The sequence below is a fragment of the Hippocampus bargibanti genome, linkage group LG09 (genome assembly GCF_051943395.1).
Source record: "Hippocampus bargibanti isolate YZ-2025 linkage group LG09, ASM5194339v1, whole genome shotgun sequence".
Classification (NCBI taxonomy): domain Eukaryota; kingdom Metazoa; phylum Chordata; class Actinopteri; order Syngnathiformes; family Syngnathidae; genus Hippocampus; species Hippocampus bargibanti.
The window spans coordinates 19,291,715-19,316,271 of NC_142742.1; the positions used below are offsets into that span (position 1 = coordinate 19,291,715).

Below are 24,557 nucleotides of genomic sequence, written 5' to 3' on the forward strand. Positions count from 1 at the left end.
TTCTGTGGCTGGAACTATGAGAGCAGAGATGATTCCTCTCTTTACATTGATGATGAACACTGGTTCATTAGGCTCGGGGTACAGTTGAACACTGGAAGTATGCTGCACTGCAAACTTGAGGCTTTTCTGGAGTGGCAAGAATGAGACCACATACATTATGTTGTGGCAAACAATTTTTCTTCTGATATTTTTTGACACTTTTAGGAATGCACCCGTTTACTTATATAACTTGGAGTAGGTGTGTCAAACGTATTTATTTATTACATTTGACATATGACAGTCTGAAATGTTGGTTCAGACTTATACACGCATCATGGAAGTTGACGTGTTTTATTTCCATTCGTGGGCCACATACAATGGTGTGATACACCATATCTGGCCCCCAGGCCTTGACTTTGACCCCTGTGACTTTGAGGGTATGCTGTAAGTGGATATTATATAAAGTATATTGGTATTCCATTATTGAATTGAATAATAATGGATTCCTTTTTATATTTCAAAGTAAAAGATTTGTAATGCCAATCTACTGCATGTACAGTGAGACCTCAACTTACGAACTTAATTGGTTCCCAGACAGAGTGTGTAAGGCGAAAAGTGTGTATCTCAAAAAAAAAATTCCCATAGGAAACCATTAAAATCGGAATAATCCGTTCCTGGGTTTCCATAAAATATAGTTTTTAACTAAACTTAAAACTACACACACCATACCTTATTCTATGTATAATAAATGTGCCATAGTATTGTACTGAAAGAAATACACTGCATTGTATCATAAAGTCACAAAGAGAGGCACATTACATGAGGACTGTAATTAAAGAAATAAACTGTGCTGTAAAATAAAGTTTTTTTCAACTTCTTCGATTGCCTGAGACCGTCGCTTTGAGAGCACAGACACACTTTTTGCAACAGACGCACCTTTGATGGCTTTTCTGTTCCGGAGAATGGTAGCAATGGTTGACTGAGCATAGCCGGGCTCGGCCACTAAATCACACAAACACACACCTCGTTCGTGTTTTTCAATTATCTCCTTCTTCTCAGCGACGGTGATTTTATTTTGTGTCTTCTTGGGTTGAACACGAGCCTGTGGTGGGTTTTTTTCCGTCCCATCATAGTAAAATTATCAGCAAAAAGCTCCAAGTAGGCGATCGACGTGTGCATTCTAATGAGAGGCGGTGTGCAAAGTAGCGCCGGCTGGAGCGCTGTTCGGTCGTGTGCTTCCGCCGAAGATCACTCCGCCAGCCGTGGTGGGTGTGTACTATGAAAATTGTGCTTATTATAAGGTTTAATTTTCATAAATTAGAGGTTCTTAAGACGAAAAGTTTGTAAGATAAGGTGTTTGTAAGTTGAGGTCTCACTGTACATGAAATTAATACAGGGTGACTCAAAAAGATGCGTACCCATGAAAATTTCAATTGTACGGAGCCCCTAAGGGGAAATCGAGGAAAAAAAAAACTTTGCGAGATCTCGCAATACTTTTGCGAGATCTCGCATGATGAGAGAAAAAGAGCTGTTTCGGAACTGATACGGAAGGCTGATCAGAGCAAAAATCATTTTATGAAGTGGATGAAATCTACAAATTCAGCTACATATGCTAGTTATGTGGCCACTCAATAGTCAGGCACGGGAAGCCGTTCACAGACAAATCATAGATGTCAGAACATCTATTCACAGACTTGAAAAACAAGAGTGAAACTATGCAGAAAATCAGGGAAAAGTAATCTTCAAGCAAACGTCTTTTTTTCGGAGTTTAAAATGTTTTTGTTGTGTGCAGAAATGTAATTTCGCTTCTCTGTAACAGTTCATTGATTCATAAATGCACTATAGTTTGTTTATGCATATATAAAGGTAAAAGATGATGATGAAAAGATGCAGCGTTGTCTGCATTTTAAATGTCAAAAGAATGTTGTGGCTCCCAGTGTTTTCTTTTGAGTGGGAAATGGGTCCAAATGGCTCTTTGAGTCGTAAAGGTTGCCGACCCCTGTATGAGGGAAAGAAAGAAACCTAGTCACTTTGATGATTTTGTGATTGAGTATAGCGATAACGATGGGGCACACACCACAGTAGACTACTGTTACAGAGCTGTGTGTGGTGTTCCGCAAACATATGCAGAGGCTATGAGATCAACTCATTCACAAGAATGGGCAAAAGCCATGGATGAGGAAATTCAGTCATTAAATGACAACAACACATTTACTGTAACAACCCTACCAACGGGCAAGAAAAAAATGGGGGGTAAATGGGTATATGCTATCAAACGTGATGTAGATGTCAGAGACAAATACAAAGCACGATTTGTAGGAAAGGGCAAGAGCCAGGTGGAAAACAGACTATGGAGAGACGTTTTCACCAACAGCCAATCAAACAGGTATAAGAGTGGTGCTTCAAAAAGCAGCTGTGGAAAATGAAGATAAGGATGATGTTCTATCTTACAAACTAGAAAAATCACTTTACGGTTTCAAACAATCTGGCCGAAACGGGAACAAGGTCTTGCATGATTATTTACCTGATAATGAATACAAGCAAAACCCAGGTGATTATTGTATTTATGCAAACGAGTCAAGAAGTGACAAGGTGATCAAAATTTCATTATTGATGACTACCAATACGCAAAAAAAATGTATTTGAGAGTTTACATCCATTGTTTTTGGAAGCTGAAATGTGTAAGACAGAGGTCACATTGTTCTATTTATCTTGGTTTTCATTACAGCACACTGAGTATAAGTGGGGGTGTTAAGAAACTTAGATTGTATCCTCATTTTGTGTAATGCTGTAATTCTGAGCTGATCTGGCAACTCAGCCACTACGCGACATCACGTGACTTGACAGCGATCAAAGCCAGTTTATGTGTGTGTGTTGACTTCTCGTACGACGATGAGCGCAGCGGCTGCTTTATGTGCTCCGGCAAATAAATATCCTATTTGTATGATCTAAACAAGAGGACCATCTCGACTCTTTATTCTCCCAAATGCATCGCGAAAGCGCTGAGGATCTCAACAGCTGACAACCAATTCAGGGTGTCCCCCGCCGAGTGCCCGAAGACGGCTGGGATAGGCTCCGGCACCCCCTGCGACCCTAATGAGGAAGAAGCGGTCAGGAAGATTAATGAATGAACGAATAATAATCTTTGACGTGAATTCTTTATTTGAGGCGCTGGCTAACGCAGCTCGCTGGAGGCACATAACCGTCATGCAGAGTAGATGAGAACAATCCCTGTGGAGTCTGGCTTGACATAAAATGTGCGAGTTGGGGCTGTCCTGACCCCAGTAAAGTGGACGAAGGAACATCTTCACATGACGCTGCTGCATTTGTGTGAAACGCCACGCAGTGGAAATCCGTGAAATGAACAGATTTTTGCAACACTCCGCTGCTAATTTACCCAATGGGTTGGATTGGTTTTACCTTTATTAGTCTCCGCAGTGGGGAAATTTACATTTCACAGCAGTGGTGATGGTAATGGTGTGGCTGGTTAATATAAATCTGTTCAGTCAAAGCTTGAGCTTGGTCGTGAATGTACAGTACTGACCATGTCATGTCAGAAGATGGCAGCAAGGGGAGCATGGGACGGCAGTTCCACTGAACATGATATAGGTTGAATCTATTAGGTTCATTCTTTCAGCAAGCATCATTAAGTCTTTCTGAAATCAGCTGTTTTCCACTTCTGTATTTTTCTAATTGATATCAACAGAGGCAAACACAATCCATTTCTCATTTCATGTTTGTGTGATAATGTAGTGGAGTAAAAACAGATTGAAGCCACTAGTCCTGAAAGGCTCACTGTGTTGACAAGTCGATTAAAAAATTAGTTGTATGTGGAAAAATAAAGAATAAAAAATATTTTTCTGTTGTTACTTGTTACTATATATCTCAAGGGGCATAACAAATCTGTAGATAAGTGTAGCGGCTCATAACCCATTTTCACAAGATGGCCGCCAACTAGGATGCATAATATGGTGTGAACATTTCCAAATATAAAAATATAAACTTGTAAGACTGAATAAACATGTCAATTATGTGTATAAATTATTTTAAAAAACGATTTTAGAAGACAAACAACTATAGTATTCTTATGGGGTGACCCGGGACATGTTGGAGAGGCGATTTGTCCCAGCTGAACTGGGGAGAGGGAAACCTAGGCTTCCTTGCTCAAGGTGTTGCCGCAAAAAAGAAAATGGAGGGATGGATGAACACTGCACGTATCAATCTCTTGCATCATATTTTTCCTTTTAATACCTACTCCACATGATACCTGGTAACACACTTATTAGGAAATACAAATGTGTATTTATATATATATATATATATATATATATATATATATATATATATATATATATATATATATATATATATATATATAAATATGTTACAATTCACTCTTTGCTGAGTGACATGTTCCGCTCTCTTTATCCTGCATTCATACCTCAGCTTACGAACTTAATTGGTTCCCAGAAAGTGTAAGGCGAAATGTTCGTCTGCCAAACATTTATTTCACTTAAAGGACAACCGACGTCTCCGGACAAGTTGTGTCCATAATTTGCAAAATGACTTCTACTGGGCGTATTTTAATAAGATTCCACCGCATATAGCTATATTTTACGTTTTAAGACTCGCGCTGATCATTCAGGAAGTCTTGTTTTTGAGTTGGTGACGAGTCCTCACGTGACATCAGAAAAGGACCGTCTCCTGACGTAAAAAAGACGCATTGTAGCGTCTTTCCATCACGTCAATGTATTTTTCTGTACTGTTTTATTGAAAACCGTGTGTTACATCCAAAAGCCGCCAGCAGAGCTCCATGGAAATCATTTATCAGCCCGTGGAAACGGACTGATTCATTCCTCACAGCTTGGTGGCCATTTTGTTGCCTCTTTTTGGGTGAGACATTCCCACCCGCCCGTTTGCCTAAAAATGACACGGAATAAAATCGATTGCAAACATGTATGCTTTCCCCTTCAGAACTATTTGTATCATATTCATAACTGGATGTGTAACAAGAAAGCATATTATCCGAATCTGAAGCCATTATTCTCCAGCAATGCAAGACGTCTTGGCGTGACGTCACGAACTGGGGGCGGGACTTTCTGAAAATGCCCAATTCGCAGCTCATTTTTTTGCAGATTTTGGACACTAAGTCATTTTTATTGGTGTTTGCATTTGAATAAAAAATATCATACTGCGTGTTTTGGGTATTTTAGATGCTATAAAAAAAAAACTTTTTCTGATGTCAGTTAAAAAACAAAAAAGTGACGTCGGTTGCCCTTTAAGAAACCATTAAAAATGAGAATAATCAGTTCATAGGTCCCCATAAAACATAATTTTCTACTAAATAAGCCTTAAAACTACACAAAATATACCTTATTTTATGTATAATAAATGTGATATTGTATTGTAATTAAATAAATAAATTGTCCTGTATAATAAAGTTGTTTTATTTACCTCTGTGATGGTCGTTGATGTAGTTGCCTCTTGATGATATCCGAGTGAAGTTGCCGTGTTTTCTCGGCGATAATATCCTCACTAACAATGTCCCCTACTAGCTGCTTTTTGTTAATCCAAATCAACAGAAAATTTTCAACCTCTTTTATTGCCTGAGACCGTTGCTTAGACAACACAGAAACACCCTTAGCCACATGTAGCAATGGTTAACTTACCACACTGGTACTGGGCCGCTAAGTCACACAAACGCACACCTCGTTCGTGTTTTTCAATGGTCTCTTTCTTCTGCTCGACCGTAATTTTCTTTTGGGTCCTCTTCGGCTTTACACTAGCCTGTGGTGGGGGCTTTTTCGGCCCCATAATAGCAAAGGTACTCCACTCGATAGCAAACCACGTCTGCACTCAAAGGGGGTGTGGAAAACTACCACCGTGGCGCTGTTCAACCATGTGGTTTGGTGTTCATCCGCCGAAAACTAGTCCGCCAGCCACCGTGGTGCTGTGTGGTTTGGTTCGTCATATGCCAAGATTATATTCTTGCGAATATAATGTTTGTAAGGTGAAACGTTCGTGATCTAAATAAAGCGTTCGTAAGCCAAGGTATCACTGTATGTGAAAGCATGCAATACCAAAATATTATTTACTCTGCGGAGTGAATATTTAGTCCAAGATATGAGGCGGGATTCAGCCCACACTGCTATGACAAAGTGGGCAGTAGTTATATTTGCTGATCTCATTGCTTTGAGCGCAGTGCTTGCAAGCATTGCACATCCACAAATGGTAATCCTGGATAGGCAAACCGCTCACGATGCAAGTGGGTAACTTTTCTGTCGCCCTAAAAGGAGAGAGTATTGTCAACACAAAAAACAGTATAGTAGCGAAATAAAATGCCAAGAGTAGGATGATTTCTACAAGTGTTTTCTCCCCAGGAATCAGACACAGGTTACTCGCTGGATTTGAACCTTTGATTTCCTCACCCTTCAGTGGCAGTGTCGAGCTGCAACGTGCGGCTGTCTTTTGGCGCATGCTTGGTGAAGATCTCCAAGGCCAAGTCCTCATAAAGCAACCGCTGCTCAGGCTCAACACTTTCGAGGGCCTCCAGCTTGATAAAGGCCTGCGAGCACGTGCCAAAGGCCCGGCTCGCAGACGAGCAGACGGCAAGGAGAGAGTAGATCTCCACCGCAGGGATGATGTCTTCATATTCGCGGAGATGCAGGGCTTTAAACATGGCGCAAATATTAACAGTAAGTACCGGTATTCCACTGTGTGCTTATAAGTCACTTTATTACAGTTTCTAAGCTATACCCAAAAAGACACAGCCCCATGTTGAGGTTTGTGCCAAGACATGGAAGTGACCAATTCATGGTGTTACCTGGAGAACTTCAGAGAGGATTCCATTTCTTTATGTGCACGGCGCATGATCTGATAAGACTATTAGACGATCTCTCGACTGGGAACAAATGATATACTGTAGGCCACAGGTGTCAAAGTCAAGACCTGGGGGCCAAATCTGGCCCGCCATATCATTTTATTTGGACCGCGAAAGCAAATCAAAGCACGTCAAGTGCAATGATGCTTGCTAAAGTCCAAACCAAAATATAAAATTTTCCCATATAAACTACAATAAAGGTCATTATTTTTTACCTCAAATTTGAAAAATACTTATTCATTATTTTTTTGTGCGCTTCATATGTACTGTAATATGTGGAGGAGATTAAACATGCTAATGGCTACCGCAAATTCATAACGGCCCCCCGAGAGGAAACCATAACTACAATGTGGCCTGCGGCAAAAAAATTGAGACCCTTGCTGTAGTCCATGGGTGTACAAAGGGAGAATTTGTCTCAGTACTTCTTTGCTCGTCAGGCCGCTTTATTATAATATCCATCCATTCATTTTCTGATCCACTTGGCCTCACAAGGGTGGTGCTGGAGCCTGCTTCTCCCAGCTGTCCTCGGCTGAACTCGTTGCAGGCCAATTCCAGGACATGCAGACATGAGCATCCATTCACGCTCACACTCACCCCTAAGGACCATTTAGAGTCTCCTATTAATCACAAGCAACACGTGTTTTTGGAATGTAGGAGGAAACCGGAGCACCTGTTGCGTCACACGCGTGTATGATTTTGAAGTGCGCTTTTCAACACTTTCATGTCTTTCAATTCCTTGATCTCCTTGATGTGCGTATCACCCTGACGCATAGCACACGCTTGCAAATTGTATAAAAGGAGCTGTCGCGGGACAGAGAGATTGGGCGAACCACGGGGCAGAATAATCTCCGACTCATCTCGGACTCAGACCCAGACAGACGCACCGCTCGCAGAGACCTGCTCAGCATCGCACGGATTTTCACAGCACGACTTGCTCGACTCTACTCCACGATCAAGCTCTGCGCATCATCTGCCTAGAAGATCTGACAATGAACCTACTTACAAATAAAGAGAAACATCAAACTCTTTATTGGCGAGCCAGCCAGGAGGATTTTTTCCCTCCTCCTCAGCCCAATCAACTCTCCAAATGGAAAGATCCAGATTTCCCAGCCGCCCGTGAACCCGGCATCTTCACAGCAAGACCCCTCAAGCCGAGCTCCCGATGGGCCGCCACCATCCGTGGGCGCCCCGACCCCACCGTGAAACCTGCCGCACCTTGATGGCCGACATCGTCCAATTTGCCTGGCGACTCTGCAACTAGCTGCATCGTATATGTCCACGATCGCACATCGTCGGACATCGCTTATGTCCACGATCGGACTTCGGGAAGACGCTTCATGGCCGACACGGCCGCCGACGTCAGCGTTCTTCCTCAGCGTCCTGCAGAGCGCCATGGCAGCGCGATCAACGACACCGTCGCCGATGACCCGGCCTGTCCGTGCGCGGCAGCATGGCCAACCCCACGCACCTTCGTCCTCACAATGACACAATCCCTCATCGATTCTCCGACGTGTTTCCATCGATCGACTCAAACTGGCAGTCGTGAGCACTCTTTGCCGTGCTCCCGTACAACGACTTCAGGCACCACGAAACCTCCTCGGCAACCTCCCCACCGACGCCTGCCACGCCCGGTGACCGTCATCTTGCCTGGCCTCACCATGTCGCAGAATGACTTTTGTTTTTATTTCTTTTTCCTTCATCGCTTTCACCGACTTCGGATCCAGGAGGGGAGCCCTGTTGCGTCACACGCGTGTATGATTTTGAAGTGCGCTTTTCAACACTTTCATGTCTTTCAATTCCTTGATCTCCTTGATGTGCGTATCACCCTGACGCATAGCACACGCTTGCAAATTGTATAAAAGGAGCTGTCGCGGGACAGAGAGATTGGGCGAACCACGGGGCAGAATAATCTCCGACTCATCTCGGACTCACGCCCGGCTCATGCCGGGCGTCGGACGGACGTCACGGCACGACTTGCTCAACTCCACGCCACGATCAATCTCTGCGCGTCACCTGCCTGGGAGATCTGACAACGAACCTACTTACAAATAAAGAGAAACATCAAATTCTTTACACCCACACAGGCATGGGGAAAACATGCAAACTCAACAGAGGAGCTGGAATCAATCTGCATCTCTGCACTGTGAGGCGGACAGGCTAACTAGACGACCACCGGTCTACCGTTACTTATAATATGATTTTTAAAATACAGATGAATGAAAATTAAGATTGAATGTTAAAAGATTTAAACACCTCTTTCAAGTTATTTTTTTAAATGTAACACAGTTGAAATACATGTTTTTAATTATTTGTTGTTCTTGTTGTTGGGAATTAGATTTAAAACCAATCTCACAATGTACAGTGTCACACTATTGCTTTTAAATTAGATATTGTCACGTTCCGGTTGGCAACCAATGAACGGGTAGCTAGCACTGTCTGCCCCGCCTGCAACTGCACAGGAGTTGGTTGCTTTAATCAGTGGCAGTTAAAAGCACTCCTGGCACGACTATTCAGTGTCGGGTCATTGTTTGTTTCACCCTGTCAGGTTTGTTTCATCTTTTTGTATTTGTATTTATTCGATACTTTGGACCTTTCTGTTCTGATGACTTTGATGTTTTAGATTTTGTTCCTGCTGACTTTATTTTAATACAATTTGTCAAAAACACCCTGCTCCGCCCTCCTGCCTGCTTTTTTGGGGTCCACCACTATCACCACCTTGCAAATTGTGAAAGATATTACACGATGCTATGCTATGCTGTGATGATTAAGCGGGTCGGAAAAGTAATGAATGAATGATTGCTCTGTCACCAATAACACTGAATTTAGATATGCCTGTAGTTTCTCTTCAGAAATAAAACAGGTTTTCACAGTTAATCCAACAGCACACTGAATTGCATTTTGCCATTTCCGCAGTGTATTGGGTCAACGTTCTCCCTCCATTTTGGTGTGTGAGTGATTTGCGTGAGAGATTTGGGGACACTATTGTGGGGGGGTTGTTTACCTGTGTGCATTGCATTCTCTGTGTGGCCTTTATACAGATGCCTTTGAGCAAGCAGGAAGAAATGATACGCCTCTGCTCCTCGCCACGCATTCTCCAAAACACGATTGCCCGAAGAAGTCGTGTCTTCCTCGAGGAGTCCAGCCAGTGCAAATGTTGCCTAATTAATTATAGGGGTGGGTGGGGCGGGGTGCATAATATTAATTCTTTTGGTGAGAGCAATTACTACAGTGGATAGCTTATCATGTTATCCGGTTACAGGGTGCAGGAAAGGATTTAAAAAAGAAAAAGGGAAAGTGTATTTATTGACCTCAGATTTCTTCCCTTTTGCTTTAGTCTGTTGTAGCGTCTTCTTCTGCTCGTGATGGTTTTCTACCAGACGAGCAGCCAACACATACAGCTTCTTCACCCGTAGAGGGCGAGTCCTTTTTTTGGCCTCCTCCTCTGCTATCTGGAAACAGATGCTGCAAATGCATCATGGGGAAGACCCACGGGGCATCTTCAGAATTTTTTTGATAAATAACAATCCAGCATTTTTCTCTTTTACTCCACTTCAAACAGGAAGCTGATTATTGCCATGTGGCATAACATTAACGACGGGATGGATGCATGTGCACATTTGATTTTTTTTTTTTTTCATGAGAAAATGTGACAGCATATTGACCTCGTGCCACACAAGATTGCCACACAGTTTTGCTGATCGGGGTTTGAGTTTTTGTCACTGTGGCATGCATATTTGTCCTGGTTTCTGCATAATGATCTAGTTTGAATATTTCGGATCATTGAGTCTTGCTTTAATGTCTCACAAAGAGGCCGGCAAGTAATTACAACACGTAGCTTCTAAATGATGTTTTATATTATGAGAGAGAACCTATCCCAAAACCTTAAGTAATCTAACTCCAGTAATTGCCCACTGGTTGGACCACCTTGGGCAGCAATAAGTCTTTATCTCTTCTTCTACACAGAACTGGTTTAACTCAGGCATATGTGAGGATTTTTAAGCATGAACTGGGTTTACAGTCATATTCACAACTGGATTGAAGCATGCACTTTGACGCGATCAAAAATCAAGGAGGGGCCAATACTTTTTCACAGCAATCAAACATGCAAACGGGATACAAAATGGCTCCGGCAGATGTGGCAACCTCGGTTATATGCCCCCTGGAATTGTCTTTCTTCATGTAGTTGTGTTCGTTTTTGGCAGCCCAATGCCACTTACTAACACGGGTAAAGAGTTGCTTATCATTTGGGAGTCTACAATCTGACTTTTTTCCCGCAGATGACGAAATGTCTTTCCATACTTATTTGGCATATCATTGTTTATTGTAGTTGCTTGTTATTCAGAATCAGAAAATCTTTATTCGATTATTATTGATGATAATAGTACACAGAAGGAAAAAAAAATCATTGTGTATTTCTATGTATTTGGCCAAAAAAGAAGATATTGATTCTGCTTCAGACAAATAGTGCAAGTGACAAACCTTAAACATGAGTCTGGCTGCATCCAGAAAATGATGAGCCTTCTGATACAATTCCACCGCTTCGAGTATTTTGTTCTTCTCAAGGAGATGTGAAGCATATTTGGACAGAAGAGGTTTAATCTCCTTCATGTTGTGGGTTCTGGCCAGTTCCACTGCTTTGTTCCACTGATATAGGGGACACCAAAGAACAAAGTCAGGCTATCTGAAAAACACACCTGATTGTGTAATGGAAAGTGACGGGAAGTGTGATCTAAGTTGATATGGCGTTAATAAATTACAGTGCTAATTTGACATCATTTTCAGTTTTGCATCACATACTATTGAAATCCATGATAACACAACTCGATCTCTATTCACACTTCATCGATCATATATTACGCTTGCGTTGTAACAGCTACGTGCAATGCCAGCATTCACACGGCCAAGCTAAGCATCATTCATGAAGCGGACATATGTGGGAGGACAGCAATGGTGCCACAGTGGCCGTCTCTCACCTGGTTCAGATGGACGCAGGAATCAACAGCAGCTTTGGCCTGGTTGCATTTAAGGTAGGCGTTCACAGCCTGTTCACACATGCCCACGGTTGTAAACATCTGGCCAATGTCCTACAGCACCAGGGTGGGAAATATCAGTTGCTAAGTCCTTATAACTAAAGTTATGTCGAGGCAATGAAGTCTGGAATTTTCTTTTAGTCGGAAGTTTTTCCTTCACGTTCATCTTACGGGCAGTAGTTCGTGATTTTCTGGTAGAGATTTGGTCAGCTTCTCAAGGTTATCGTAGTCCTCCAACATGTAGTAGCATTCTGCCAACTTCTCTTGGTGGCGGCCTTGAAGGTAGTACTGCACTGCGTTGACCCTACAAGCAAGAAGAAGTGAAGCCAAGGTTATTATCGTGAATGGCAACTTTCTAAAACTAAAATCATTTCCGGTGACAAAATAAAATAAAAATTAAAATGCTTTGAAAGAAACCAATACGAACTAAAGCTGATTACAGTCATCAAAAAAGCAGCCTTTGTTTGCCAGTTAATATCTCACATGAGCTTTCAGGCAACATAGGACAACATAGTCATGCTGATGAGGTGATACCAAGGCAAATTGGGCAATCAGGCCAGTCGTCAGTCAAGATAATAGAAGCAATCAGTGGAGCCGCAGGAATTAGTCCTCTGCTCCCCCCAACTTGAGAGCAGGGACCAGTCATAGCAGAGTCCGGCACCGCCACGTCTGGACAGTAGGGATGTATATAAGGCTGAAACTACCAGCAAAACACTTTAGTTCGCTGATGAAGCTTCTTGGATAAGAAGCGAAATGTCCGACACCTTCAAAGAAGTACAGATGACGGATGAAGAAACCTTTTCATCGATGGACCATTCCTGAACGACTGAGAGCTTACACAGACGTATGAGCTTTCAGGGTTCATTCTAAATATATTAATTGGGGTGTCTTGCACTCAGCAAATATTCAAAGCAGACAAAAAGTAATGGCTAAAACTAACACTAAAACTAATAAAAACTCACAAACGTCTAAAAATTAATTAAAACTAAGGGAAACTTTAAAAGTTTAAATGAAGTAAGCATTGCTCTGTTTTAATGTATGTTTTTCCAGGGGTGGAAATTGACAAATTACAAATACAGTTCCTGTCAAGCACTGACTAAAGTCAGTGCTTCAGATACAGTATTAGTATTTTGTGTGAGTCTATAGTTTTGGGAAAAGTGTTTTGATTACAGCCATGGCAGTCCCAAGCTCAGATATTTTAAAAATGGATGGGTTGCATCAGTACAGTGATTGCTCGCTGCTTTGTGGTTCACTAATTGAGGTTTCAGTGCATCACAGATTTTTTTCAGGGAAAAAAACGTTCAGAATAAAAAAAAATCCAAGTGACTCAGAGGTTTTGGACATGTCTGTTTGATTCCCAGCGCTGACATCACCCAATCAGAGCATGAGATACCATGATTTACAGCCATGTGGATTGGCTGTGCATCTTCTCAGCCCCTGCCCATCTGATCACGTGGGTTATTATTATATAACTCTACTTGGGGATTTGTGTCTATCGCGGGTGATCCGGGTCCCCATTAACGGCGAAAAAAAGAGGGATTACTGTACAGGTACTTGTTGTAAAAAGTTGTGGAAACCCCTGAAAATAAATTAAGTGTAGTTTAAGTTACCTTAACTTTGGTGTAGGAGTTGAATTATAACCAAGGTCTTATTTTTACACAAGTAACTAAATGTGCATAGACAAAAAAAGTACTTAAGAGCATTGTGTGTCTAATTTTGCAATTGAACTGTAAAATAGAAGAATGTGCACACTGTTGGAATGTAATAAATCAAATAAAGAAATTGGTATAAAATTGCCATTACCACTTCTGTCTGTCAGCAAAGTAGTCTCCAATTGCATTGTAAGCTTGCTCCAGGACAGCATCATCACAGTCCCCAGAGCCAGTTTTCAGCAGCTGGAGCACCCGGAACCAATCTCCCAATTTCATCCGAAGGCTAATGGCGAGGTCCCTGGAATAGTATATGACCACATCAGTCAATATGATAAAAAGGGGGTTGAGGAGAGCCGATCTTACTCCAATACATAGTAGTCCAAGATTACAGTACCTGCGGTCCATGTCCAAATACATGCGTTCAGCTTCCTCAAACCTACTAAAGTAAGCTGCCACCTCTGCCTGTTTCATAGGCTCACTCTGCAGGTTCCCCAGGCGCTTGACAAACTCGATGCCCTGGTTGTTTTTGCAACGGACAAATGCCTGCTCAGCGGTCTTCAAGTCCAACTGTTGGAGGGCGGCCTCAGCGAGCAGACGCCTGACATGTTGACAAATGACGCCGTTACAAAACATATACAGTAAAGTCTCGTTATATCGATATTCAAGGGAGTCCGAAAAAATATCGATATAACCGGGACTATCGATATATCCGACCCTGTTTGCATGTAATTTTCTCCGTGCGTGCATAGAAATAGTATCGATATAACCGGGACTATCGATATATCCGATATCGATATAACGAGACTTTACTGTAGTATACATTCAATGTCCATTTTTAGAAATAATTATACTTACCAGAGTCTTGGGTGTGGATAATCCTCAATGAACTGTGAAGCATCTGAAATTCCCACCTTTTCAATGAGAGCACGACTGTCTCTCAAAGAACGGATTTCGAAGTTGATGAGGTTGTCTTTATTCGGCTTCTCTGGGTCCTGTATAGAACCAGTTGTTTTTAAGTCCCGATATTCTAACCACTAGTAATTAAAATCGGGACGTAATCATGTATTCTATAATTATTGTATTTGTAAAACTTGTGATTTAGGCCATTTGATGAGCAAACCAAGAGCTTGGATTGTTTTTACCTTCATGATTTCATCCAGCAGGACAGATTTGATTTCAAGGTCCTCAAAGCTGCAGATATATCCTGATGTTTGGATGGGTTCCTATGCTCCCGGGTTAACAACAAAATACAGATATGTGGCTTAACCCCAAAACACATTCAAAAAGGATAGGGAAGCATAATTTGAACGGAAATCCAATTCAAAATGGATGTCGCACATCTGACAATGAGGCACCACAAAATAGAAGCAGATGCTAGAAGCAATGACATTTTATTAGCCAATCAAGAGAGTAATGACAATGATGAAAAAGGAACAAAGGAACAGATGCAAGACTCGAAGACCCAGATGTTTGAACATCTAAACGTGTTGAATGGTATGAAATATATTTAACTTCCCTTATCATTAGAAGTAGTAGTAAGGTGCCGCAGATAAAAAAAAAACACGATTCACTCACCTCTGGATCAAGGTTCCTGAAGACGTACATCGTGGTCTTTTCCATCATGGCAAACAGATCAGGATTGTCCTTTGCCCACTTAATGTCCCAAACATCCTTGCGCTCAAGTTTAGATGGACCCCCTATCGACACCTGACTACCAACGGCATCACTTGACGCCACGCGAGCCTCTACATCGAGCAAAGTTAGCACACCTGAGATGTCGATAACAGCCAGCCGACTGAAGGAAATAAAGAGTTAAACATTCAGCCGCTAGTCACAACGAAACAGGTGGACTCATGTGGCATCGACATATTTATACTGCTGGGCAAAAACGTCAATAAGAGCTTGCCTGGAGTTGCAGTTTAAAGAGAGATGATAGGCTCGGTTCATCTGGTATTTCTGAATAAGAATGACATTTGGCAGGCTATATCTGTGGATAATACCCGACTCGCGGCCCTGTAACACACATGCAAACATTATAGTTATACTCCTCACAGAAATAGGGCTAATTGGCTGAAATGGGAGAACAGCTTAAAGTGCACAGCAACGTTTATATTTTGGTGAACCTAATTGCTCCAGCCTCACTGTGTGGAGTTTGTATGTTCACCCTGTGCCTGGCCTGGCAACCAATTCAGGGCATCTCCCGCCTACTGCCCGAAGCCACCTGGCAGAGGCTCCAGCACAGCCCTTTTGATGACAACCGCCTTGGTTGTATGATATTAAAATGTGAACAGCAGGTTAATGTGTAAGAGTTTAAACAACAATTGTAGTGGGACCAGGAAATTTATTGGTCACTCCAAACTTTGCTGTTCAAGTCTTTGCTAGATAACGGTAAGTTTTACAACAAGTACTGAAATTTAGTATAACTGCATCTGAAACGGTTAAAAATGATCAAATTACAGTCGGTTTATTCATAGAGATTGTTTGCTTGTGGTTTTTTCCTGAAACTACATCACACTTTTTTCCCAAGTCATGGATGTTTTATTCATTGTGCTTGAATGAATTGCAGCAAACACAGAGATGTACCTACCACAATCAGTGTATTATCTGTTGCTGTGATAGAACAGATGGGATCTCTTGTTGCCTTAAAACACACAGTCAAGTTAGCATCCATGTGCTTTCAACTTTTTTTGCATATGTTGACAAAACGTTCACATTTCGTACACAAATACTGAAAATTGAGACTTTTGGTTCAAAGTACAATAGTTTGTTGATGAATGGGGCCAGGGTCACTTACAGTGAAGGCTTTGGCAAAGTCCTCCGCATTGTCATTGACGCCAGTCGGACTGCTGTCAATGTGATATACCCTACAAAGACAGGAGGCAAAAGCAAAGCAGATGGTTGCACTGAGGTGACTTTCAGCCCAGGCTGTCTGGAGTCTGTGTGGCAGTGGGTGCAGATGAATGAATTCTATTCAGATTTCAGACAGTGACTCCCAGACTCGAGATGTGTGGTTATCTTGCCTTCCTGTAAATTTCCATGACTGGCTTGGTGTGTACTGTCAATCTTGGCATGAGTTCACTGGGTAAACGTGAGGCCATCCTGTCAAGATGCACCTCGAATGTGTTGTAACCCCACCCCTGCCCCCTCAAAGAAAAAAAGTCAATAAATAAAACTCACCTTTCCCGTCCCTCTTTCTTAGTTCTGGTCACTTGGTTGATCTCCAAGGCAGTTAATTTATTTGCCACTCTGTATTGCCACAAGTACATTGCCTCTTTGGATGCGGCTATTACATGTGTCCTGGTCATGGTGACAAACAATGGACCTAACCAGTGAAATAATGAGGATAAGTCAGCAGTGTGGTTTGGTGAAATACATGTGGAAATATTTTGCTGAGTCGGTGCTAAATATTTGACCGAAGAAAAACATAATAAATAAATAAATAAATAAATAAATAAATAAAAGCTGGAAAAGAAAGATGCCCCAGAGACTGCTGACCAGATTCACCTGTTAAACTTGGCCACTTGAAGCCTATTTTAGATGACAGCCTTTCAAATATGCCAACTTTGAACTATTTTGGCACTTGTTCATCAGCAAACAGTCAGCTATGCCACGCAGGAACGGAATGTTGAGTATTTGGTATGTCTGAAGATGCCCACCACTCACTGTCTATCGGCCACAGACTTGCTGTGAGCCTGTGTGAGTTGAGACTGTGGGTGGCTGGAGACGGAGTGCCGGCAACTATTTTTCCATGCAAAAGTGTGAGCTCGAACATTGACTTGAGGTGATTAATCAAAAATTTTAGCTCTTCGAAGTTATAAAACACTGTGATCAAATATTATTTACGGGTCTGCAATTAAAGTTCATTTTTAAAAATTAGAACGCACATGTGTCGATGTACTTGGAGTCCAGCGGAGTCCCAATTGAGTTGCAAAGAATCAGGACATACTGAAAAACAGGAATGGTTCTCACAAGTTAGATTGAAGATTCTTATTCTGCACATGGATTCAAAGAAATGTGCTGTGAATGAACACAACATTACCTTTGCATGACTAGCAGGCTCTGACTCAGCATTTTCCTGCATGCCAAAGAGTAGGTTAAAGCAGCTTAAGAATACACAACGGCCAAAATAAATGACAGCACCCCAACAGATTAGCCAGACAACCATTCCTTTCAGAATAAACATTTTCAATGCCATATGCACACATGTAATTCATTTTCATTGCATTTCAAAAAGCTCGATCACAAGAATTCAACAACATGCGAGTGCAATCGTCATCGAAATCCTGAAGAGAATTGCTGTGATCAATGAGAAACGAAAATTGACTTTTGGAGTTGCCTTACGATAAGCTGTCAAAACTGCTTGAATCAATACAATTTGGTCATTCTGAAACTATGGGAGATGAATGAAGCTGTACCTGCGGCTGAGTGTCATCGGCCTTGCTAGCCAGGGTGCAGAAGTCACCTGATGTAGTGATGGACATGAGGCTCTTGACATACTTAATAAATTTTTCATTATTTTTGGTGTCCCAGAAGATGACGCAGTAATCTTGGCGCTCCGGCTTTGTGAAGGCATACACAACTGTGCTGCAACAGTACCCCCACTGGTACAAAAAAAACAAACAAAAAATAAAAAGACACCTACTGTAAGTTCAATTTTTCAATTTTTGTTTGTGATTGATGAACATTGGAACTGTATAGTGCCACTTAGCAGTTTTTTTGACAACGATACTAGTGCAGCGTGTTCTACCGGAAACAAATTCCTTGTGTGTCCTACATACTTGGCAATAAAGATGATTCTGATTCTGATTCTGATTATGCCAAAGTTCTAGAGATAATGTTTGGAACTAAGTAAACATATTGTAGGTGCACTGCAGCTGCTTTTCATCCGTTTTTACTTTTAAATAGAATGTCGCTGATGATGACACGAAGCAGAAAACCAGGAAAACCAAGGAGTGCCTCGGTAAGAAGCATATCAAGGTTCTAGCATGGCCCAGCCAGTCTCCAGACCTGAACCCGATCAAAAATCTTTGGAGGGAGTTCAAACTCAAGTGTTTCTCAGCGACAGCCCAGAAACCTGACTAATCTCGAAAAGATCTGTGTGGAGAATTGGGGCCACTGCTTTCCTGCAGTGTGTGCAAACCTGGTGAAAAACTACAGGAAACATTGGACCTCTGTAATAGGAAACTAATGCTACTGTACCAAATATTAGCATTCATTTGCTCATGTGTTCAAATACTTATTCGCAGTTACATCACACAAATAAATTGTTAAAAAATCATGCATTGGGATTTCTGGATTTTTCTTTTTGGTTCATCTCTCTCACAGTGGACATGCATGTACGATGAAAAAAAACATTTCTAAATATTTTTATTTTACTGCTCTTAGTTAAAAAAGGTTAATTAATTTTAAAGTGCTGTCATGTACCTTATAATCTGGTCTGATATTAGCAAAATAGATATAGGAATCGACAGCGAGGCTGATCCGCAGGCCTCCTCCTTCCCAGGCGACTCCTGTCATTTCTTTCCCCGGCACTTTCAAGGTTCGCAGGTGCTGTGTAAAATGAGACAGAAATCAATGCGCAATGGGATTTTTGTTTCAACACTGACATATTAATAAACAAAATAACATCTGGAAAATTAAACTGACCACTTGAAATACAAGTATACAGTAATGTGAAATGTAAAATGTACCGTACATATTAATACCAGTGTCTGAAATATCATCTGCCCGGACACCCGGGCCGTGCAACTTTTCCGTCGGGCAAGCAACGTACAAAACGTATCTGCCCGGGTGGCCGACAACTAAAAAAAAAAAAAAAAAAAAAATAAAGATTTTTTTTTTCAAATCAAACGTTTGCTTTATTTAATAAAGCAAATGTTGAACGAAGATTTCGAAATCAGAATAATTTATTCCGATTTAGGAATCTTCATTTGGTTTGGATTTTTTTTATTTTGGTTCGTTTGGCAATTTGCATACTTGGCACGGCAGCCAATCAGAAATCTGCTTCGTGCTTCCGTCTTTCCCGAGCGTTATAAGGTCGTGCATTAGCATATCATTTTCCAAAGTAGATGCACAGAACCTCAGCCCCAGAAGAAACATTCAAAAGAAGCTCACAAAATTTATGACGCTATAAAACATAAACGTACATTATCCCGTGACTGTAAAGTGTACTTAAGTTTTGAAAGGCGCTTAGAAATTGAATGCACATTAAGAGCATCATGTAAAGAACAATTCACGTGGCTTGTAGCAGACGACGCAACGCAAACATTGCATTATCGAAAATGATGAAGATTGTATGGACAAACGACCAACTAGAGCAAAATCATCAGCAAGGGATATTTACGATAAATAAAGCAAGGGAGCATTTGTGCCAGGTACATCCTTAATAAAAACAATCCTTAATTATTTGCAACAATGTTTTTTTGTGATTACGTAGTTGTCTTATTGTGTTTCTAGTTGTGAAAAATGGGGCAGGCAACTTTATGGCCGGGCAGGCAACTTTTCAGAGTTGTCTGCCCTGGTGTCCGGTCACTTTTTGTCATGAGTTTCAGACACTGTTAATACTTATAGAAATGCCTTCTTTTTAGTATTATTACACATTTCATTTCTAAGCTAGAAAAGACTGAACAGTTAAGTGTGCAGCAACATTGGATGAAATAGTTTTAAATGGTATTTTTCAGTGATGAGGCCACACGTTATGCTCCTTAAATCAGTAAAGGCACAAAATACAATTTAATGTAAATTACTATGACCCTCCAATATTAACAGTTGTTTTGAAAAAAACAAATAAATAATTCAAAGCGATGGAGGAAACATAGCTTTTATTTCGAGCCTGTAATAATTACGAACAACTAAGTTGACTAAGTCTTGAAAAAAACATACGCAGGTAATAACATGCTAACCTCACCTCTCCAAAAGGTGTATAAAACTGCACCACGTTGATTTCTATGTCTGAGTTCAAAGCTCTGAGGGAACCAGCCACTGCCAGCACACTACCACAATGGTTCCACTGAATACTGACCACATTCATCATGGAGTCAATACATACTGGGTCTGCAGAAAGGTACCAAAAAAATGTCACAATTGATAGTAAAACGGGAAAATCTCTGCACACTTTGCATTTGAGCGCCTTACTTTCATCGGTCTCATAGCGCATAATCTGACATCTTCCATTTTGAAAACAGATAGCGAGACACGGGCAGTCGGGTTCGACATAGCCGCCGGTTCCTGTATACCATTGTATACCTGCTATCCTGACGGCTCCGGTTGCGTTAGTCAGGCAGCTGATGGCCAATTTCATCTGAAAAATCATCAGCATGACACTGCAGATTAGCTATGGGTAAAAACATAGGCTCAGTAGATCTTTGAATGAAAGGAGTATGTTTTTAGTAACCACAATTACTGTATCCAAAAAGTCAATGTATTCTGTACAATACCAATCAAATGTCAAGACACTCCTTATCTGTTGAGAGCACGAGAAACTTTGGGTAGAGCGGCATTATTTTGTAAAGCAACCAACCTCATTTATACTCAACAAATGGAGACTTTGACTTGAATTATTGTTTTTCAGGTAAGTGTGTGACAGACGTTTTTAACTGCTGCTACTGTTGTCGAACATTTTACATAATATTAACAAAAATCAACTGCGGTGCACTATGTTGTTTGGCCTTAATATTGACTCTTCCGCTAGTGTCAACGGGTGAGCTGGATTCACAAGGCCATGCGAGATGACAGCTTGCCACAGTCAAGAAATGTGGATGCACCTCATTGAATCTGCTTTTACACTCACAAACTTAAAAGCCAGAAGGCTTGCAATTTGAAATTCGTCTGTCAGCTACAAGAATGAATACTTCATGTTTTACCTCTTTTCTTTTGACCGTTCCATTCATGTTCATGCGTTTATTTACTCACGATGAAATTGCCATGGTTATCAAAGATTTGCACTTCCCCGTTGGCCATGCCAAAGAGCAGGACCTTGCTGTCTGGAGACCATGCCACATGTGCAAGCTGATTTCCCTTCAGCTCATTTCCCCAAATCCGGTTTCCTACAAAAGAAAGGTCTTTATCTAAACTTGTATTCACACGTGCGCGCACAACATCTTACACATACACGCGTTCACAAACACACAAACATGTGAACAAAACAATCCCTGTTGAGTGACCAATTGGGACTTTATGCTACGGTGATTTTTCCAAAACAAAGTACTGTATGTTTGTATTTAAACTTACAATGTGTGCAATTCTTATGCTGTGATTTTAGTATGACTTTAACCCATGCATCAATAACGATAACATGTAACACACTTTCTGCAAAGCACACAGTAGCATTCAATTTGCTTTCACAACGTAATAACGTGCAGACACGCACACCCCACCATTGGACTCATTCACACTTTTTATTCTATTATGTTTTGATGAAAGTGATCAGCCAAAATCAAACTCACAGCTAGTGACTAATGTCTCATTCTCCTATTTACCGTCTACAGATCCAACAATGACTCCCCCATCTTCATACACAATGCAGATCTTTTGACCATCGGCATTCCAACTCATGCTCCTCACCACTGACTTATTCCGATTATGGATCATTTCCTCATACCATGAACCTTAGGTAAAGAAGAAATCACAGTATTAGCACATGATTGATTGCGACCTAAATATCAGTTCATAATAAAAGGGTGCGAGCACCTTTGTCGAGCATCCATACAATGATGAGTCCATTCTGGTCGCTGGTTGTTAGTTTTTCATACTGTTCGTTCCATGTAACTACTTGTACAGCACCTGAAAACGTGGCAGTTATTTATATGGTGTGATTGATTCCCACTTCAATGCCATTCCATAATTCATCTTTTCTCATCTGAGAAAAGGCTCAAATTTTGACTCACCACTGTGCCCCCCCAATATCTGGTTCATTGACAAATTACTGGGTGCTGCAAGTCCTTTAAGTTTGGTGTCATCTGTCAAGATAAAAAGAGAAAAAAAAAGTAGAAAGAAGCATATTCGGCATCACTACATGTTTAAGAATTTAATAGAGTCTCACTATTGTTTGTCTGGTTCGAGTGGACGAGGTGGTACCACTTTGATTTACAGGGACTAATACAGAGGTACTCGCAAAGCACCAAAAGGCTTTTGGTGAGTTTTAAAAGATTTCTTACACTGAGTGAACTATTGTTTCACAAAATCTAAAATCTCAATCACATGGATCTTACATAACAGTCTCACGAAGCCACTTAAAGACATGTTAAATGTTGCTTTGCCATGTGCAAGTGACCAAGAAACTCAACATGTTGATTTTGCGATCTGGTTGCTTGGAATGAAAATTGTTTTTGTAACACTCACTTGATAAATTAAGCATGGTCATATCACTTAACTCCCTGATGATTGTAGGTGATCTGTAGACTGTCCAAGGTGACTTTGAGCAAGATGTGAGGAACATCCGGAATTGGTTGCCAGCCAGTCACAGGACACATACAATTAAAAAAGCAACCTTTCACAGTCACATTTACACTTATAGAAAATGTTGAGTCGAAACTATGTTTTTTGGAATGTGGGTGGGGGATTTAGAAATATGAGAAAACGAATGCAATGAAAGGGAGGGGCATAATCAGCTACCGTGAAAACTGACGCCAGTGGCAACAAAAAAAAAAGCACTCATCTCTGTTCTTGCAAGGTCTGGTCCGTCGGAGGTGATGTATTATAATAAATTATGAACATCATAGCTGTGTCATATCAAACCCATCACATTATATTGCAGGTTGTAGTCTCCAAAACGCAAGCATACCTGTCTGAGTTTCAAGTTTGAGTACTTTTAAGAGGCCATCATCCCCTCCACAGGCTATGAAGCCCTGATCTTTGTTCCAAGAGACACATTTCAAGTGAATTCTGTTGGGGATAGCCATCTAGACAAAAGACAAAAGAGCAATTACATAAACCGGTGGTTTTATTCGTTAAATTGTCATTGTGAGGTTCAGGGTGCTCACCTTCTTGCTGAGGTAGATGAACATGATACAGTGTCTTGAAAGCCTCTTTAAATCTAATGTGAAAAATAGCTTGCAATGCCATCCACTGGGTAGCCACGACTTTATAGCAACTTGCAGAATATAATGAAATCCAATACAAGAGGTGTACGGTGTAGGTAATAATATTCAATTCTGATTAAGAATTTCAGACCGGTATTTATTGAAAAGGGTGTGTACTGTGGTTGCACTGTACTACACCGTACTGACTGTTGTTTAATGTTTATATTGTCTAACGTGTGTTTAATTGGGATTTCAAACCAATAGTGTGTAATGTTATTGCATTTACAAGTGATACTATTCATTCGGGGCAAATCGTAACCAATATTATTTACCAAAAGACTAAGGCGGTACTGACATTGACCTTTTGCCAATCACTCGGAAAGACGACCACAGTAAGCTGCGTAATATACACAGCAGCACATTTTTAAAAATAGCTATAATGAGTCCGACGTGCTGATGTATGCTTTTTTTTAAACCCGCAAGCGTGGAATTTTAACTAACAATTGCTAGCATAGCTAGCACGAGACACTAGCGGCAAAAAGAACGTTTACGATATTCAAATCAAATAAGACAATCTGTTTCAATAAATACATGAACGGCATTACTTCGAATGTCTTAGATAATGGTTCCAACTGAACAACTAGTTTGGCCTCTCCGAAAAAATGTTGCACGGAGTATGAAGTCTCTCGGAGTCGCCCATAGCAACAGTACACTGCTGTGGATTTTTGGTACTTGTAGTTCTTATTTTGAGTGTTGCTGGAAGCTGTCATTTTTCACCAAACAAACATTTCGAAATAAAATAAAGCGATGTTTTTTTACGTCGCTGTTGACAAGTTGATTCGCGAGAATTGGAAGGGGCGAATTGGAAATTGTATTTTTCTCGACAACTAATGAAACAAGTGGTTCGGATCACGAATGAATGAATCGGATTTTGAGTTTCAAAGATCGCCCATGTGACACTATTTGTTGTTTTTGAGGCAGTTGAGGACAGTCTGGC

The 24,557-nt window shown here is 41.0% G+C and overlaps 1 protein-coding gene across 3 annotated transcripts; it reads right to left on the minus strand.

Annotated features, from left to right (window-relative positions):
* On the minus strand, window positions 1-24,252 carry wdr35 (WD repeat domain 35). 3 transcript variants are annotated; one of them, XR_016116043.1, is made up of 29 exons: window positions 23,522-24,252; window positions 23,323-23,440; window positions 22,427-22,498; window positions 22,230-22,322; window positions 22,019-22,147; window positions 21,453-21,586; window positions 20,676-20,841; window positions 20,449-20,594; window positions 18,966-19,091; window positions 17,957-18,142; window positions 17,581-17,616; window positions 17,426-17,486; window positions 16,719-16,863; window positions 16,336-16,405; window positions 16,129-16,182; window positions 15,448-15,554; window positions 15,117-15,336; window positions 14,684-14,764; window positions 14,397-14,533; window positions 13,936-14,139; window positions 13,693-13,839; window positions 12,061-12,193; window positions 11,833-11,943; window positions 11,339-11,503; window positions 10,168-10,308; window positions 9,861-10,017; window positions 6,408-6,648; window positions 5,649-6,265; window positions 1-126 (listed from the first exon to the last, which is right to left on the minus strand). XR_016116043.1 is itself a non-coding variant. In XM_089004696.1 (28 exons), the coding sequence occupies exons 1-28, from the start codon at window positions 23,543-23,545 to the stop codon at window positions 6,115-6,117; spliced, it is 3,555 nt and encodes a 1,184-aa protein (XP_088860822.1). In that variant the 5' UTR covers window positions 23,546-24,252; the 3' UTR covers window positions 4,376-6,114. The 3 variants fall into 3 exon arrangements, 1 of the variants encoding a protein (XP_088860822.1); XR_016116042.1 differs by lacking the exon at window positions 1-126 and adding an exon at window positions 2,674-3,072; XM_089004696.1 differs by lacking the exon at window positions 1-126 and having other exon boundaries at window positions 4,376-6,265.
* Window positions 24,253-24,557: the final 305 nt, after the last annotated feature.